Genomic DNA, 15,356 nt, shown 5'->3' with positions numbered 1-15,356 from the left:
TCACTCCTCACTGCATCAGTGATAGGCTGCTTGAGCAAATCTGGCCTGAAATTAATGAGAAACATCTGGATCTATCTCCAAAAAGCCTGAAAAATGTCGACAAGGCCATTTTAAAGGACCTTGGCAAAATACATAAGTGCAAGGAAAAAGATTTGATTTTTAGCCTGAGGGAACAGCTCGATAGTATTACTGTCCCAGTCTTCACCAAACACCTGTTAGCATTGCCGAAAAGAGTACTCAGTGTATCCAAAAACAGGGGTGAGTACAGGGAAGTTGTGGAAAACTTCACTAAAGATCTGGTAATACACGCTAGGGTGAACTAAACGAGACAACGAGCTGGCATTCGGCAACATTTGACTTCATTATACAGAGGCTGACCCAAAAGATCTGGAACCAAATTTTGTCCAGCAATTTTGAAATCTCCCCTCGAGAACACTGAAGAACTCAGCTTGACGGTATACAAGCAACCCAATGATTGACGAAGTGATTTTCCAAACCTTCAAAAAACACGCCATAGTGAAGAGACGAAGTATCATCTCTTGGGCTTCTGCTTGTGATTTTGTGGCAAAACTCTTAAACTAGGTTAAAATATTCAATTCAATTGGGCAATCTAAATTTAGTTTCAAAAACCAAGAGTGGTTAAAAATGGCCACTCTTTTTCTCCTGTCTTCCTTCCCTCATTCCCAACTGGCCGCGGCAGATGGCCACCCCATCCCTGAGCCTGGTTCTGCTGGAGGTTTCCCCCTGTTAAAAGGGGTTTTTTCCTTCCCACTGTTGCCAAAGTGCTTGCTCATTGGGGGTTGGATTTTCTGTGCATTATTGCAAGGTCATGACCTTACAATAAAAAGCACTGTGAGGGAAGTGACAGGGTTTGGCACTGTTTCTTAATTTAAAATGTTCAATTACAACAGGACATTTTAAGTTAAGAAACAGTGCCACATCAAAAAATAAATAAATTAATTTAAAAAATGTTAAAAATAGAATGAAATAAAAATACATTTGTGTTTCGTTTCATTTGCTGTGAATTTGTTGAGAATGGAATATCAGTTTAGAATAGTGTGTCTCAATATAATGTGTCATAGCATCATCCTGCAGACTAATTTGAAATGGATGTAATAGTAATGTCATTGTGCATGTGTGTGCAAACTTTAGCAAAGTATAATCAATGTTTCAGGTTAGGTGGTTACATTTGTTTAAATATTCTACTTTCAGTGTTCCTGATGTTTGTTCTGTATGCATTGCTATTTATTAATCGTCTTGTGTTACATGGAAAAGTGTCTCAACTGTGCCAGAGTAATGCCTTGTTAGTCACATTTGGTTTTACCAGTAGGGGCTCCCATATGAAAAAGTGCATTTTTACAGCAGTGGTGGACTAAATGTCCCTAAATAGATGTGGTCCTCCTCCGCATCTGAGTCTACAGTTTCTGAAAACTGTCTGCTCTCTTTATCTCTCTCTGCCTGTGGATCCCTCTGTGCCAGCCTCACTACACCTGTCCTCTAAGCTGGCTGCTAATAAATTAACACCTCCCCACATTGCACTACCTAAGGAGTTCTTAAGTACTTCATCACCAGAGTTGTTTCTTATTTACTTTTACTAAACTAAAAAATTTATCAGGCTTTAAGTTTAACTGGAACATGTTTCTTTTGTAGGATACCTAAGACACTACTTTCTGAACTCTCTGAAATCTCGCTCCAGTGGTATCACAAGACAGTAGTTGACCCAGAGTTGACTGCATGTGTCTGGCCTTCACTCTAACAGCTCCACTGCTATTCGTTCATTCAGCACATCTTGAATGGCAGTGTAAAATTTCCACCCACCCGGTTTTTACAGTTCTTTCTGCATTTCTTGCTTTCTTTCTTTTGGCTTATCTCTTTGTGTTGTTGTCATTTTCCATTTAGTGTCTGATGATTAAACAGAAAAAAACTACAGATATCTGTCAGTCTGTTTTCTGGTGTCATCTGTGGATGAGATATTAAAGAAAAGAGCAGTATACCTTAGTGGAGTAACAACAATTGTTGAAACATCCATAGAACAATCCCATTTCATTACGAAAGGCGATCTTCTATTTTTAACAGCATCCTGATTCAGATCAGTTGATCGCTTTTATCACAGTTCCATGTCATCACAGACATTGTGTTTCATGTGTGGCTTCAGTTGTGTGGTGAGCCTAAATTTGCAATGTGAAGTGACTGGGTTCTTGCTCAGTAGGTAGAGTGGCGGCCCCATGATCGGAAGGTCGGGGGTTCGATTCCCCTGAACAGCTACCCTGAGGTACCCCTGAGCAAGGTACCGTCCCCACACACTGCTCCCCGGGCGCCCAATGGCTGCCCACTGCTTCACTGAGTGAATGGGTTAAATGCAGAGAGGGATTTTCCCCACGGGGACCAATAAAGTACACTTTCTTTTTTTTTTTGACTGATTTTCTCCATTTTAATCTTGTAAATTCTACATTTTAAATCTTGGAATACTGCCCCCCATCTCCATCGCTGTATCTTTTCCCTTTCCCTAGAATGGCCCTAGTGTACTCAGTAGACACTTCCTTAGGTACACCTTGATGCTGCTGGTTTGGACTCCTTTGGCCCTCAGAACTTTTTCCCCCTTCTTTTTTTAAACAAGATTTTGGAAACATTCCTCAGAGTTTTTGTCCATATTGGCACAATAACATTGTGTAAACTGCATATCCATAGTGTGAATTTTCTCACTGTCATGTTTGAGGAACCAGGTTGAGATGATCTGAGCTTTGCAACACAGCACATTAACCTGTTGCAATCAGCTATCAGACATGTGGTCATAAAGGCACGGACATAGCCACAATACTCAGGTAGGGTGTGGATTTAAAGATTACCATTTGGTACCAAGAAACCCAAGACAATCCAACAATATTACACCATCACCAAAACTTGAACCGTTGCTACAGGTAGGATAAAACTATTTTTTCATGCTGTTTGTGCCCGATTGTGACCGCGCCATGTGAACTTCAAAACTGAAATTACACTCATCAGACCTGGCAAGGTTTTTCCAATTTTGATGATTGCATGCAAATTGTAGCCTTATGATCTTCTGCTGCTGTAGTTCATCTATCTCAAAGTTTGATATATTGTGCATCCAGAGATGCTCTTCTGCAGAGACAGTTTTCCTCTGACCTCTAGCATTAACATTCGCTCACAATCCTAATCCTAATCCTAATGCTGCTAACTGCTAAGCTAGCATTTGTATTTGTAACTAAAATCAAAGTTATTGATACAAAGCTGTGAGTTTTCTAAAAATTAACTCTTAAAAAACTGTCAAAAAGACAGACTAGACTTGTAGGAAGTCAAAGAGGCACCTGATTTATTAACTATGAGAGACAGAAAATAGAAAGAGAGAGCATGATGCCAACAATGACCTGAGAAAGACTGAGGCAATAAAAAAGAATAAGTATACAAGAGGGAGAAAAGTACAGTCAATCAGACAAACCTGACTGCTAGTCATTTCTATGAACGTAGAGCAACATTTATATTTAAACTTTATCAATATCTGTTCCTGTCCAGTCTTCTTGTTGTGTTTACGCCTTCCTTCCCTCATACCTGGTTATCTTCCTGCGTGTATGGCTACAGAGTTCAGTACAAGCAGGTTACACAAGAATTTACTAGTTGGATGTTTTAGTGTTGTGAGCATCTTCAACTTTCAGGGACACCGGGGACCTTGAATCTGTCATATGGTGATGAGATATTTCCCCAGCGATTTTGCAAAACTCTCATAAAAAGCCAATAAAAAATAGACACAGAAGCACTTACTGGCCATCAGCTGGACTGTAAAAGTTAGAACCAGGTGTCCCAGACATGCACTATTCAACAGGGACCAAATAAAAACCCTACAATATCTGTGACACTTACCATGTAGATACAGTACCTCAGGACAAGAATAAAATTCCTGTAATATTCTCGTGATATGGAAACTAATAGCTTGCGTATGGTGGTCAATAATATCCTGAGAAGGAGTATGTTGTAGTTTATGATATTTTTATCTCCTGTGGTGTCAGTATAGTAGTCGCGCAATATTCCTTGAGGGAGTAATGTGCCTGTGGTAATCAATAGTGAGTTTACTATCACCTGATTGTACTGACAGCGTACAGTAGTGATCTCGGTCTGGATGCAGGGGGAGTTGCAGAAACAGAAAAATCCTACGACAAGGATCAAATCTGACACAGGATGTCATCTTCTAGAGTTTCTCCTTTTGTCTCGCAGCACCGGACTGCTTCTATGCGCTCACTGGAAACTCTCACGGGCTCTTACTCATCCTCTGCAGAAACATGCGGCACACACTTTAAAGCTCTTCTTTCTCACAAACCTACACCCAAATGAGGGGGAACTATCATGGGGATATTAATGGAGACAGAGACACAGATGGAGTCAACTGAGCTTTTAATAGAGCATCTCCTCCTTCTCTGTAGGGATAAATAATACAGCAGTCTAGCAAATTTAGACCTAATAGATGATATTGACCTTTGAAAGGGGAAAATAGTGTGAGTAACAGGACAGCACAAGTGGAAATGGAGAGAGAGAAAGATGTGGGTATGGAGCGCTGGGAGAGTAGCGATGGAGAGGAATACACACGAGTGTCAATAGAAGCAGGGCACTCAGACAAAGCATCTTGATCAGAGTGCGACAAAGCGGTGATCAATCACAAAGATGACGACGTAGCAGAGCGGGCTGCAGCGCTGGAGAGGCCCTGACCTCAGCTGCACTGCAGATAGAGCAGAGAGGCTGGATGGGCAGCAAGAGCCCTCAGAGGATCTCTTTCGTTGCTTTTATCTCTCTCTCTTTGTCTCATCCTTTTCTCCCTGTCCCTGCCTCATGGCTGCAGCGGGTCTTCTTCTCTCTCTCCTTATCTCCTTCTTTCCGTTTTGATTACTCTCTGCTGCTTCATTTTTCTACCCCCTCCCACCATTCCTTTCTTCCTATATTTCTGTCTGGTACCCACCATCTGTCATCCGTTGTCTTCCTCCGTCACCCCCACCCTTCTCCCCCACTCATTTTCACTCCCTCAATCCAATTCAGGGAGCTTTATTGGCATCATAAGATGAATTTTACTGTCTCTGCCTCTCTTTCTGGAACATTTGTCTTCCTATTACTAATTCTCTATTCTTTTAATGCTGCTCCACAAAACTCTGCTGCGCCCTGCACAAGCTGCACAAGCCTTGGTCAAGTGAGTCTACAACACTGAGTCCAGTATGCTCCATCACATCAATATCAAAGCCAAGGACCTGCGTTGTTTATTATACTGCTCGTGAATCAAGCAGGGTGAAACTGAACGTTACTCATCCCAGTACAGTGGAGGCATGTAAAGAAAAAGTTATTCTAATAAAATGGCTTAAAAGTACTTTACAGTCTGAGGTAGCCTTGGAGTGACTTTTATGTTAGCAGTGACACCGTGTGGAAAAATCCTGTAAGAGCTTTACTTCACTGATGCAAAGCTCAGCATATCAGACTACAGCTGATATGCATTTTGTCCTGCAAACCTATATCTTTAAACACAACCAAAGCATATAATTAACCACATGAAATCTGTTTAAAACAAAAACATATGCATGCTTTCATTTAATTTTGTAGAAACTGCACGGCAGGGAGAGCTCCTCGACATATGGTTTAGTCCTGTATAAATTATGTTTTCAGAGTGGAGGCGAGTGAAGTGGCCTCAATTTTATTTGCATGCCTGCATTGAATTAAATGCATAAAAAATACCCCAAAGATCACCAGTGGTTCCCCAAAGTGCCTCAGTGGGATACCATCACATAAAGGAATAATAAAACTAACTATAATGTAAAATTTTCACTTGCTCCACATCATTTATATTTTGCTCAGATGTCTGTGGAAAGCTGCAGCAGCTGTAACATCACAGATTCTCTCAGATGTTGTGACTTGAGGCATGTCCATATCAAATGAGGGTCAGATACTAGTCATCCTATGTGGAACTCCTTTAGTTGGAAGCATAACTTCTAAACTTTCTTGTACTGTTTCAAGACAAAAAAAAAAAGTCATAGGGACTTCTTTCTGTATCCAGGAAGTGACGGTGAGGACTTAACGGGGTCGAAACAAGCCGAGGGAGGTCGTCCGATTTTACAGAGGAAAAAAAAGAAAAAAAAGGGGAGAAAAAAAAGTTGGGTGGAAGCGGAGAGATGTGTACAGTTAGACACAAACAGGTAAAGTGCACAGGAAGCAAAATGATATAGCTTTCAAAATAAGAGTAGACCAAGAACAATCTTCTTGAAATGTCAACATGCAACTATTGTTAGAAGATCATGACCGAGAGCTCAATAGAGCTTTTAGTTCCTAATGACCACAGCCACACACACTATGCGTTACTTTTTCATATTTGTTTGGCATCCGTTTGTGATCATTTTGTGTCACCGAGTGTGTCTTTGTACTCATTTGGTACCATTGGGTGATCATCATGCAGCTTTCTGTGGTTGCTTACAATCAGTTTATGGTGATTTTGTGTCTCTCTATAATTGTTTTGCATCTTTGAGTTAATTTAGTGCATCTTTACAGTCATTACGTGTCACTTGTGATCATTTTTATGTTTCTTAAGTAGGAATACACTAAACGATTAGATCACGATCAGTGGCAACAAGCCAATCTAAGGGGGCAATCTATTCAATTTTGTGTGTTTGCTGAACCATGCCACCAGCACTGTAGCATGGAGAAAGGTAGCTGCCAAAGGTCTTTTTAGTCCTATGGCAAACTGAGGTGATTCTGTAAACTCTTTATTATTTCACTCCTCTTGTCTTATCTGTTCCACTCTGTGTCTGAGGAGGAACAAGGGCAAATCAGCATCACCATAAAAGTCAGCAAAGCACAGCAAAGACTTTTACACTGCGCTGAAATGAGACTATAGTGCAAATGTATGAGCTGACTTTTACATTTAATTCATCTTTGTGTTTGAATTTTTAAACACAGATCTACTAAATTTTAATTCCTGGTTGTATTTACAAAGTTAGGAAAGCAAATTGAAAGTCGAGCTTGATGTTCCTTTATATATATATATATATAAAGACGTATTTTCAACATTTACTTCAACGTAAGGAATATAGTTTTCTATAGTATAGTTTTCTAATTTTACACTTATTTTGTATGGGTACTTGGTATCTGCAGATACTAGATTTCAAAAGTATCTATATTTTAATGCAGAAATTAGAATCACCTTACACTTTCTACACAAGGAATTGTTTTCTTTGCTCTCAATGCACTTAACAGAATAGACGGACAATAAGAAGAACACAGTGCAGACATGAAGACAGTATATTTCCAGATTTATATGTGTAGAGCTGCATATTTATAAAAATGAATAATGAGTGGATGGCTGGATACTAGTCTTTTATTTAACTATAATCTGCTTTATTTTGAAAGTCTAGGCCGGAACGCCGGCGCCTCTTGACGCTTCTCTGTGGGTGTGGGAAGGTGGTCCTGGTTGAAAAACACCGTCCAGAAAAGCAACCGACGGGATGACTTTGAGTGTTCTTGTACACTTCTTTAACATTTTGTAACACCATGAAAACAAATTAGCAAACTCTAAAAGTGACAAAGTGTCGCCAAGAAAGGCCGTGATGGATTTGAGTTGTTTGTCCTCGGGAGTAAAGTTGGGAAACTACGAGGTGAAAATGGAGAGCCCAGCTGAGTGAGAGTGGGGTGAGGAGGCTGGATTTGGCAAAAGTTGGGAGTCCTGCCTTGCTGCTAGCAGGCTAGTTAGCGTACTTAGACACTTCGCTATCTCGGGTAAGTCGAGAGGTGAGATTCAGAGTCACTCTTACGCTTTTAATGTCTGGGTTCTTAGTGAAAACTTTTAGAGACTACCCTAATGTTACTAAAGGTTGGGGAAAATCAGGTAAAGTGGGTTTTATCATAAAAAAATAAACACGAAAAAGGCCTTCACTTAAAAAAAAAAAAAAAAAGAAAAATCTCGAAGTTAAGTGTAGTTTTGCTTTAGGTTTCTTAAGTAAATGTACCCATTTTCAGTTTTATTAGTTTCAGCCTGTAACATACTCCTTAGTTCTTGTTTTGTGGTAGGTTGCTAAACATTTTGTACAAACAAAAAATAAAAATAAAGTATATCGACCAGCCTTCCAGCTCAGATATGTGACCATCTGTGTTGGTGCTCTCTTTTCATAATGGCAAAGCCTGTCACATGTCGTCTTAGTCATTCCAAAACATGTATTAATAGCTTTGATCATATATTTCTGCTGGGAGTCTGACAGTATGGCCTCATCACACAACTTCCATATAAAAGTATACTTAATTTTAATAGTGTTAAAATGAGTGACCAAAAAGCATGTATGTTAAAAGATGCCTGCTGTCATATCTGCATTTGATAAACACACAAACTTGTATTCATATTTTATTTTGTGCTTAATTTTTTCTTTGCATTTCACAGCCTCCCTTCACTGTTCTTCAGCTTGTGATTCTCCAGGGGAGTTGCTTCATGTGTGGCTAGACCGCTGCTGACATTGCAGCTTTTCCCAATGGATCATAGCGTAGTTGATGGTGGTCTTATTTTCCCTGGAAGTTTTGAATGAGTCCTGAGGACAACTTTGCATTTTCCCCCTAAAGGCAGCTCCGGTTAAGCCTGCTTTAGAGAAGCTGGATAACGCTCAGGCTAACGGCTCCCTTTCGGATCAAACTTTTTTCTTCTTTTTTTTTTTTTTGCCGTGAGCATCCACACCGGCTGTATCCATTCCATTTTCTCTGTACATTATCCTATCTGAGATGCATCCTTGATAACATCTGACTGTGTGGCCCTGCTACAGGCCTACCGAAGCACACTGAAGACAACTAGTACCAGAGATTTGCGTAAGCTGCAGGCCCATTCAAGATGTATTCATGAGCACTTGGGAGTTGTTAAACCAGACTCAATCGCATTCATGTACTGTAACTGCTGATACCAGCTCACTGGTACTTGAGTGGATGTAATCCACTTTATTCATGAACCCTCAAGCTGAGTCTGGGTGCAGCCTGGATGTTGCTGTTAAATCGGCTGTGGCGGTGATGAGGCAGGGCTCCTGGTGGCCTGTGTGGCTGACTGGGCAGTGGCCCAAGGTGATGTGATGGGGTGCCGGAACAGTAAGGTCCTCCCTGAGCCTCCAGAGGATGTTAAGTTGGACCTGGTCAAAAAGGTCAGTAAAGATGCTGTAACTGTTAACGGTATGGTTATGGCGTATGTAATCATGCATATCAACAGCTTCACTGTCCAGATACAGTGACATGGTGGAGCTGTCCGAAATGGCTTAAAGTCACTTTGGAGGCAATTTGTTTGGTTAAAAAGGAAAATAACATATGCGGCTTTTGAATGATGTGAATATTTCATCATCATCCACAGGAGGGAAAACAATACAAAGTCAAAGTGCTTTCATAGGTACATTTATTTCAACATGAAATTTTGCTTTTAAAAGATCTAGATTACAACACAACTATGATTAAACAATGTCTCTTCATATAATATTTTTTTAGTCCTAAGTATTTGAGGGGAATCTGTTAGAAAACTAATCTGGTAGTCTTTTGACTTAATATTAATTTGTGTTTTTAAAAGTAAAACTAAAAAATTTATATATCTAATCTTTTTGAATGTGGCTAATGGGTAAATGGATTTAGTCCCTCTCTACTCAAAATTTACAATTGGGTCTCATTCATACATAACTTTTGTCTGTGGCACACTGTGGATGTATCAGGAAAACTCGGGGTTAAGTATCTTGCTCGAGGATGCCTCTCTCATGTGGACAAGAGAGAGTCAGGGATCAATGCAACAACCTTCTGATTGGCAGACAACCTGATCTATCACCTCAGCCGCAGTTCTTTTGTTACTTTACACTGAACATATTTGGTTTTGAGACTGATTAGTGGGTGCAACAAAACATTTTATTGGTCTTTTTATTTACCAACTGAAAAAAAAAATTGATTTATTCAGAAATGCTGTAAAATATCTATTGCTCCTACTTACTACACAAAGCTGCAGTGTGGAGACTGGCTGCTTTGAACACATCTAATCTGTAACTGTAGACATTGTATAGACAAAGAATATAAGTATAATTTAGTATGGTATTTTTTTTAGTTGATTTCTTTCTTTCATTGATCTTCTGTGTATTTTGATGAACTGTGCTGTGTATTTTTCAGGTTGATCCTCAACCTCAGACAGATATCTATAAGCACTTCATACGAGGGGATGGCTCTGGAAGCAAGATGGGTGTGGCTGGTGGCGGAGCAGGTGACAAAGCAGAGATCACCTCCCCACATCAAGCCCAGTCTCACACTGCCACTCCCACCGCTTCAGCTCACCTCCCTAAGGACCTGTCCGAATTGCCGGATCCTCAGCGAAGGAAAGTGGCGAAATACAGAGCTAAGTTTGATCCCCGGGTTACAGCCAAGTACGAGATCAAAGCTTTGATAGGCCGGGGAAGCTTTAGCCGTGTGGTCCGCGTGGAGCACAAGAGCACCCGACAGCCATACGCAATCAAAATGATCGAGACCCGGTACCGTGAGGGGAGGGAGGTGTGCGAGTCAGAGCTGTGTGTTCTGCGTCGTGTTCGTCATACTAATATAATCCAACTCATGGAGGTCTTCGAGACAGCTGAGCGTGTCTACATGGTCATGGAGCTGGCCACTGGAGGAGAACTTTTCGATCGGATCATCGCACGCGGCTCCTTCACAGAGCGGGACGCCACACGGGTGTTGCAGATGGTGCTGGATGGCGTCAAGTATCTCCACACTTTGGGGATCACTCACCGAGACTTGAAGCCTGAGAACCTGCTCTACTACCACCCGGGACCTGATTCCAAGATCATCATCACTGATTTTGGTTTGGCCAGTAGTAGGAAAAAGGGAGGCGAGTGTTTGATGAAGACCACCTGCGGCACACCGGAGTACATAGCGCCTGAAATCCTAGTGAGGAAGCCGTACACAAACGCTGTGGACATGTGGGCGCTTGGGGTGATTTCCTACATCCTGATGAGTGGAACCATGCCCTTCGAGGACGACAATCGCATGAGGCTCTACCGGCAGATCCTCAAAGGGAAATACAGCTTTTCTGGAGAGGTGAGGAGTTAAATCTGTTGCTCACTTTTCCCTTACACCAGCACACTTCGGTCGTATTAGGAATGCATTCCTCAGACTGCAGGGGGCTTTGTCAACAGATTTCCAGGAAGTTAAGCTTGTGAGGTGAAACGGTTGTAACCCAGATACATACACTGTGTCTTTTTTTGGACTTCAAATCCTTCACAATTCTCCACTTTTTATGTGTCATTTCACGTAAACTGGTACCTTGTACACTGGAGCACTCTCAGTAATTTGTCTTTTCTAAATCAATTCAGAAGAATGCTGAGTAGTCCATTCCTTTGTTTCACAGTGTGGGATGTTAATGTTACCAAAGGGGCCCGTGGTTAATGTTTGCCCCACATACAACCACTCCAGCGTGAATAATCGCTGAGTAGTTTTGTAATATTTAATGAGAAGCAGTTGAATCATCTGAGTTTTCTGGGGATTTGGCCAGATTTTTAACTTCTCAAATATCTGACAGCTAAGATAAGGCCAGATCAGGGATGTTTAATAATTGAAAACACTTCCAAGGAGCCAGTATTTTGCTTCAGCACAGACTCTGGCTGAACCAGCTGTGCTGCATACAGAGTTTTCCTTGAAATAAGTAAATAGAGCTTTTCACTAGAACCGACCTTTACACATTTTGAGGATAAGTTTGTACTTTATAAACAGTTCAGAAGACCTCGAGAGTAACGAGAAGAATATCTCTGGACATTCACAACATTTCTTTGGCAAAAACAACAAACAGCAGAAGCTACTTTCTCGGGACATTTCTGGGACAAATTATAAACAGTGTTTATAAAATTTCCAAACAGCTGTCTCTATACGTCCAAAAGATACAGAGCAACATTTTTCATTGATCTACCATTACTCAAAGATGTAGCTGAGGTTATAGCGTCTGTGCTCATTAGCTAGTTGCTGTCCATGGCCAGTTAAGGAGTGCATGGTGGGCTTATAAGATTTTTTTTTTCTCATAAAAACAGCTGCCTGCTGTAGGCAAATCTTAGTGCTATGAAAGTAAATCACATTTCACACGTCATTTCAGCCTTTTTACAATTTTTTCATTGTAAAAATATTCATTTTGCTGTTTTATAGTTTTCTTCTTCATAAAGGTGTTTTCATTCAATGTTTGTTCACCATAAAATATTGTGTGCATGTTTTAAAGCATATTGTTGAACAGTTTCAGTTTTCAAAAGACTAAGTTGAATCTAATGCCTATCCGTGTTTGCTAGCTTGCAGTGTTTTGTGGTGCATTACTGCACTACAATTTGCAGGAACATTTGTTGGCTAATGATCGTAACCCATCCTTTAGTAGCCTGTGAATGTCTACTAGTGGTCAAACCATTCACAAGGTTTGAACTGCTTCCATATGAGTGCAGAGCATTGCCCTCAAAAGAGCTAAATACTTAGACTTAGAGACTTAGAGCTTTTTATTGTCATTGTGCAGTTTCTTGCACAGCGAAATTGGGTAGCTGAACCACAAAGGTGCTAAAGTAAGAAGAAGAGAAACCAATATACAACGAAGGCGGAAAATAAATAAATAATTAAGTAAATAGAAAGCTATACCAAATGGGCAGTACTTTTGCAAGATACCAAATCAGACTAATGAGCCTCACTTATGTGAATTCGTCAGGGTTTGCCAGTAATGCCAGTCAGAGACCTTCTGTACGTGTGGTCACGTCAATGTTTTTGAGAAATCCCAAAGCTGTTCTTGAAGAAAAGCTTGTCCTGATTGGAGGAGCTGCGGTAGAGCAGGCTTGAATGTGCTTCCCTTGGGGACGTTGGTCTTTACAGCTGTGATAAATAATATTCACATTTACAGCTCCATTCCAGGATATAACACAGCCCAGTCATTGTTATAGGGTGGGGGAGAATTGTATTGAGGTGGGTTATATGTATATATGTCATGTATTTTTAGCCAGCACTGGTGATTTACCTGCTGTGGGATTTGAAGTGGGGTAGTTGTCTGCTGGGAGACTGAAAACACAGCTAGTTGCCAAGCAGGACATTATGTAAAGTGTGTGTGTGTGAGAAGAGGCATGCAGGATGGATGTTCCCAATTCCTGTCTAAGTAGAAATAGTTTAACTCATCACCAGGAACTTACAGTAAAAAGAGTCCATGTCAGAGTTAACGTTAAAAAAGGCTTTTACCGAGAGTAAAAGGCTTTAACTTTTAACATCTTGAGAACAGCCACTCAAAATGTATGCATTGGGCAATTTTAATTTGCTTAATAAAATAACTTAATTAACTTATTGTAGATGCTTTACTAGTACTGCTCATTGCTGCTTTGTGTTTCTGCTGCCATCTTGTGTCCACTGGGAAAAACCCTGCCAACATTTCTCAAGATTAATGCTATAGCTACTCATTTCATGCTCTTTGAACACAAATTTTTTGCTTTGCAACTTTTGTTGGGGGACCGAAAGTGGCTTCCAATGAAAGTGTTCTCCATATATTGTTGGCGTAAATATTTTGCACATCAGTAAGCTTTTTCTGTTGGACAACCACCGATTTGTATTTCAGAGAAAATTTGTTGGTTTTATCAGATGTGCAAAGCTTTTACAAGCCTTCTGTATATACTGTTATGTTAAGGAGATGCATGGAAAGTGAAATGTTTTTGCTTCAGTCTGCTTCGACTCTTATCATTAGTTTCAGCTAGTTGTACCTAATATACAATGAACCTCTTCTATAAAGTATATAAAGAAATTTGGTAAAATTCAACCAGTTGGTTTTATTTCAGTCTTTCTCCCTTGCCTGTCTTCCCTCTGCAGCCATGGCCCAGTGTGTCCAACCTTGCCAAAGACTTTGTAGAGCGTGTTCTGACAGTGGATCCCAGTGAGCGACTTACCGCCGGTCAGGCCCTCAAGCACCCCTGGATCGTCAGCATGGCAGCCTCGTCGTCCATGAAGAACCTGCAGCGTTGCATATCTCACAACCTCCTGAAGCGTGCGTCCTCACGCTGCCACAGCACCAAGTCATCCCAGTCCACGCGCTCCAGCCGCTCAACCAAATCCAACAAGGCTCGGCGGGTGAGAGAGAAGGAGCTGCGAGAGCTGAACCGGCGCTATCAGCAGCAGTACGATGGCTGAAGCAAGGCCCAACAGCCAGCGACTGTAGCGGACCTTCTTTCTTCTTTTTTTTTTTTTTCCTTTAAACAACACAGCAATGACTGAAGCTTTGAGTTGCTGCCAGTGTTTGGGGGGCAAAAGTGTCTTGAAGTCCCACATTTCTGCCTTAAAACAAGGATAATGACTTGACTAAATCCATGACTCTAAAATGACAAAGCTGAAAAGTAACTGAGACTGTAGAACAAGTCAGAAAGATGACAAAATCATTCAACGTCTATGGCAGTGTGTTGCAACTGCTCCATCCACTCTTTCACATTTACTTTTAGCAGGATGGTGCCTTTCACTTTCCTTGTGTTCTCCCGTTCCCTGTGTCGCTACATATTTATTTATTATTGTTGACATGATTATTAGTCTCCATTCAAATGGTCACTGGATAATGACCTTCCACAAGGATCTGTTGAACAGAGTTCTGGATACTGACATTACTAAGAGGAAAGAGATTCTTCAGAAGAGGAGGGAAACACATTCCTCTCACTCATTTCTGATTGCTGTGAATTTATTATTGTGCTAATTGTATAGACTTTGATTTGAGATGTGGTTAATCATATCGAGCTGCAACATAATCACACCGTTTTAGGCCAAAATGATTTAGTCAGTCCAAAGCTTAGCTACTCTTGCCATTATTGTTAAGATCCTAAAACTATCAAAAGATTGTGAAGCTCTTTTTTTTTTTTTTTTTTTTTTTTGCGTCGCTGTTAAATCTTAGTTGTGTTAGGCAATAATAGATTATTGCCTAACGCAGCCTGTGTCATTTTGATTTGACATTGCTCGTAAAGTACCAGCGATGAGCCTTTCCTTGTTGTACAGCAGGGATTTGTCTTAATAATGGAAAATGGCCATTGAGTTTTCTTGATCACCGGCACGTGAATCTTAGTCACAGATACACAGGCTGCTTTGGGTTTCCATGAGCTTTTCATACTGTCTTTAGAAATGTAGCCTAGCTTTAAAATAATTGTGTAAGATTTATTATGAATTGATTATTTTCACCGAGTAATTTCCAGGTGTTATGACACTCTACCATTAGCTTATTGATCTAGCCAAGTGACAGAAATGGCATTGCCCTGCTGTGAAAGAGCTTAACAAAGCTATGGTAAAATAATTTAAAAAATATTCTTGGAAGCATGGTAAATTTAAATTAGATTCCACAAAAGTGCCACACATTGCAAATT

The 15,356-nt window shown here is 40.6% G+C and overlaps 1 protein-coding gene across 1 annotated transcript; it reads left to right on the top strand.

The window, feature by feature from the left end:
• The first annotated feature begins 7,441 nt into the window (after window positions 1-7,441).
• pskh1 (protein serine kinase H1) lies at window positions 7,442-14,970 on the top strand. Its single transcript, XM_080876141.1, has 4 exons — window positions 7,442-7,755; window positions 8,411-9,149; window positions 10,144-11,061; window positions 13,831-14,970. Exons 2-4 carry the CDS (start codon window positions 9,081-9,083, stop codon window positions 14,146-14,148), a joined length of 1,305 nt encoding a protein of 434 aa, XP_080732267.1. The 5' UTR covers window positions 7,442-7,755; window positions 8,411-9,080; the 3' UTR covers window positions 14,149-14,970.
• Window positions 14,971-15,356: the final 386 nt, after the last annotated feature.

This window comes from Rhamphochromis sp. 'chilingali' (assembly GCF_963969265.1).
Source record: "Rhamphochromis sp. 'chilingali' genome assembly, chromosome: 2".
Classification (NCBI taxonomy): Eukaryota; Metazoa; Chordata; class Actinopteri; order Cichliformes; family Cichlidae; genus Rhamphochromis; species Rhamphochromis sp. 'chilingali'.
Note: the sequence above shows the minus strand (reverse complement) of the source record. Positions and strands in the feature narration are given on the sequence as shown.

What these genes read in the sequence shown, in the direction of transcription:
- pskh1 (XM_080876141.1), top strand. Translation starts at nt 9,081, where the DNA reads ATGGGGTGCCGGAACAGTAAGGTCCTCCCTGAGCCTCCAGAGGATGTT. An exon ending in AGTTGGACCTGGTCAAAAAG is followed by an intron (nt 9,150 to 10,143) that starts GTCAGTAAAGAT and finishes TGTATTTTTCAG; the next exon opens with GTTGATCCTCAACCTCAGAC. An exon ending in AATACAGCTTTTCTGGAGAG is followed by an intron (nt 11,062 to 13,830) that starts GTGAGGAGTTAA and finishes TTCCCTCTGCAG; the next exon opens with CCATGGCCCAGTGTGTCCAA.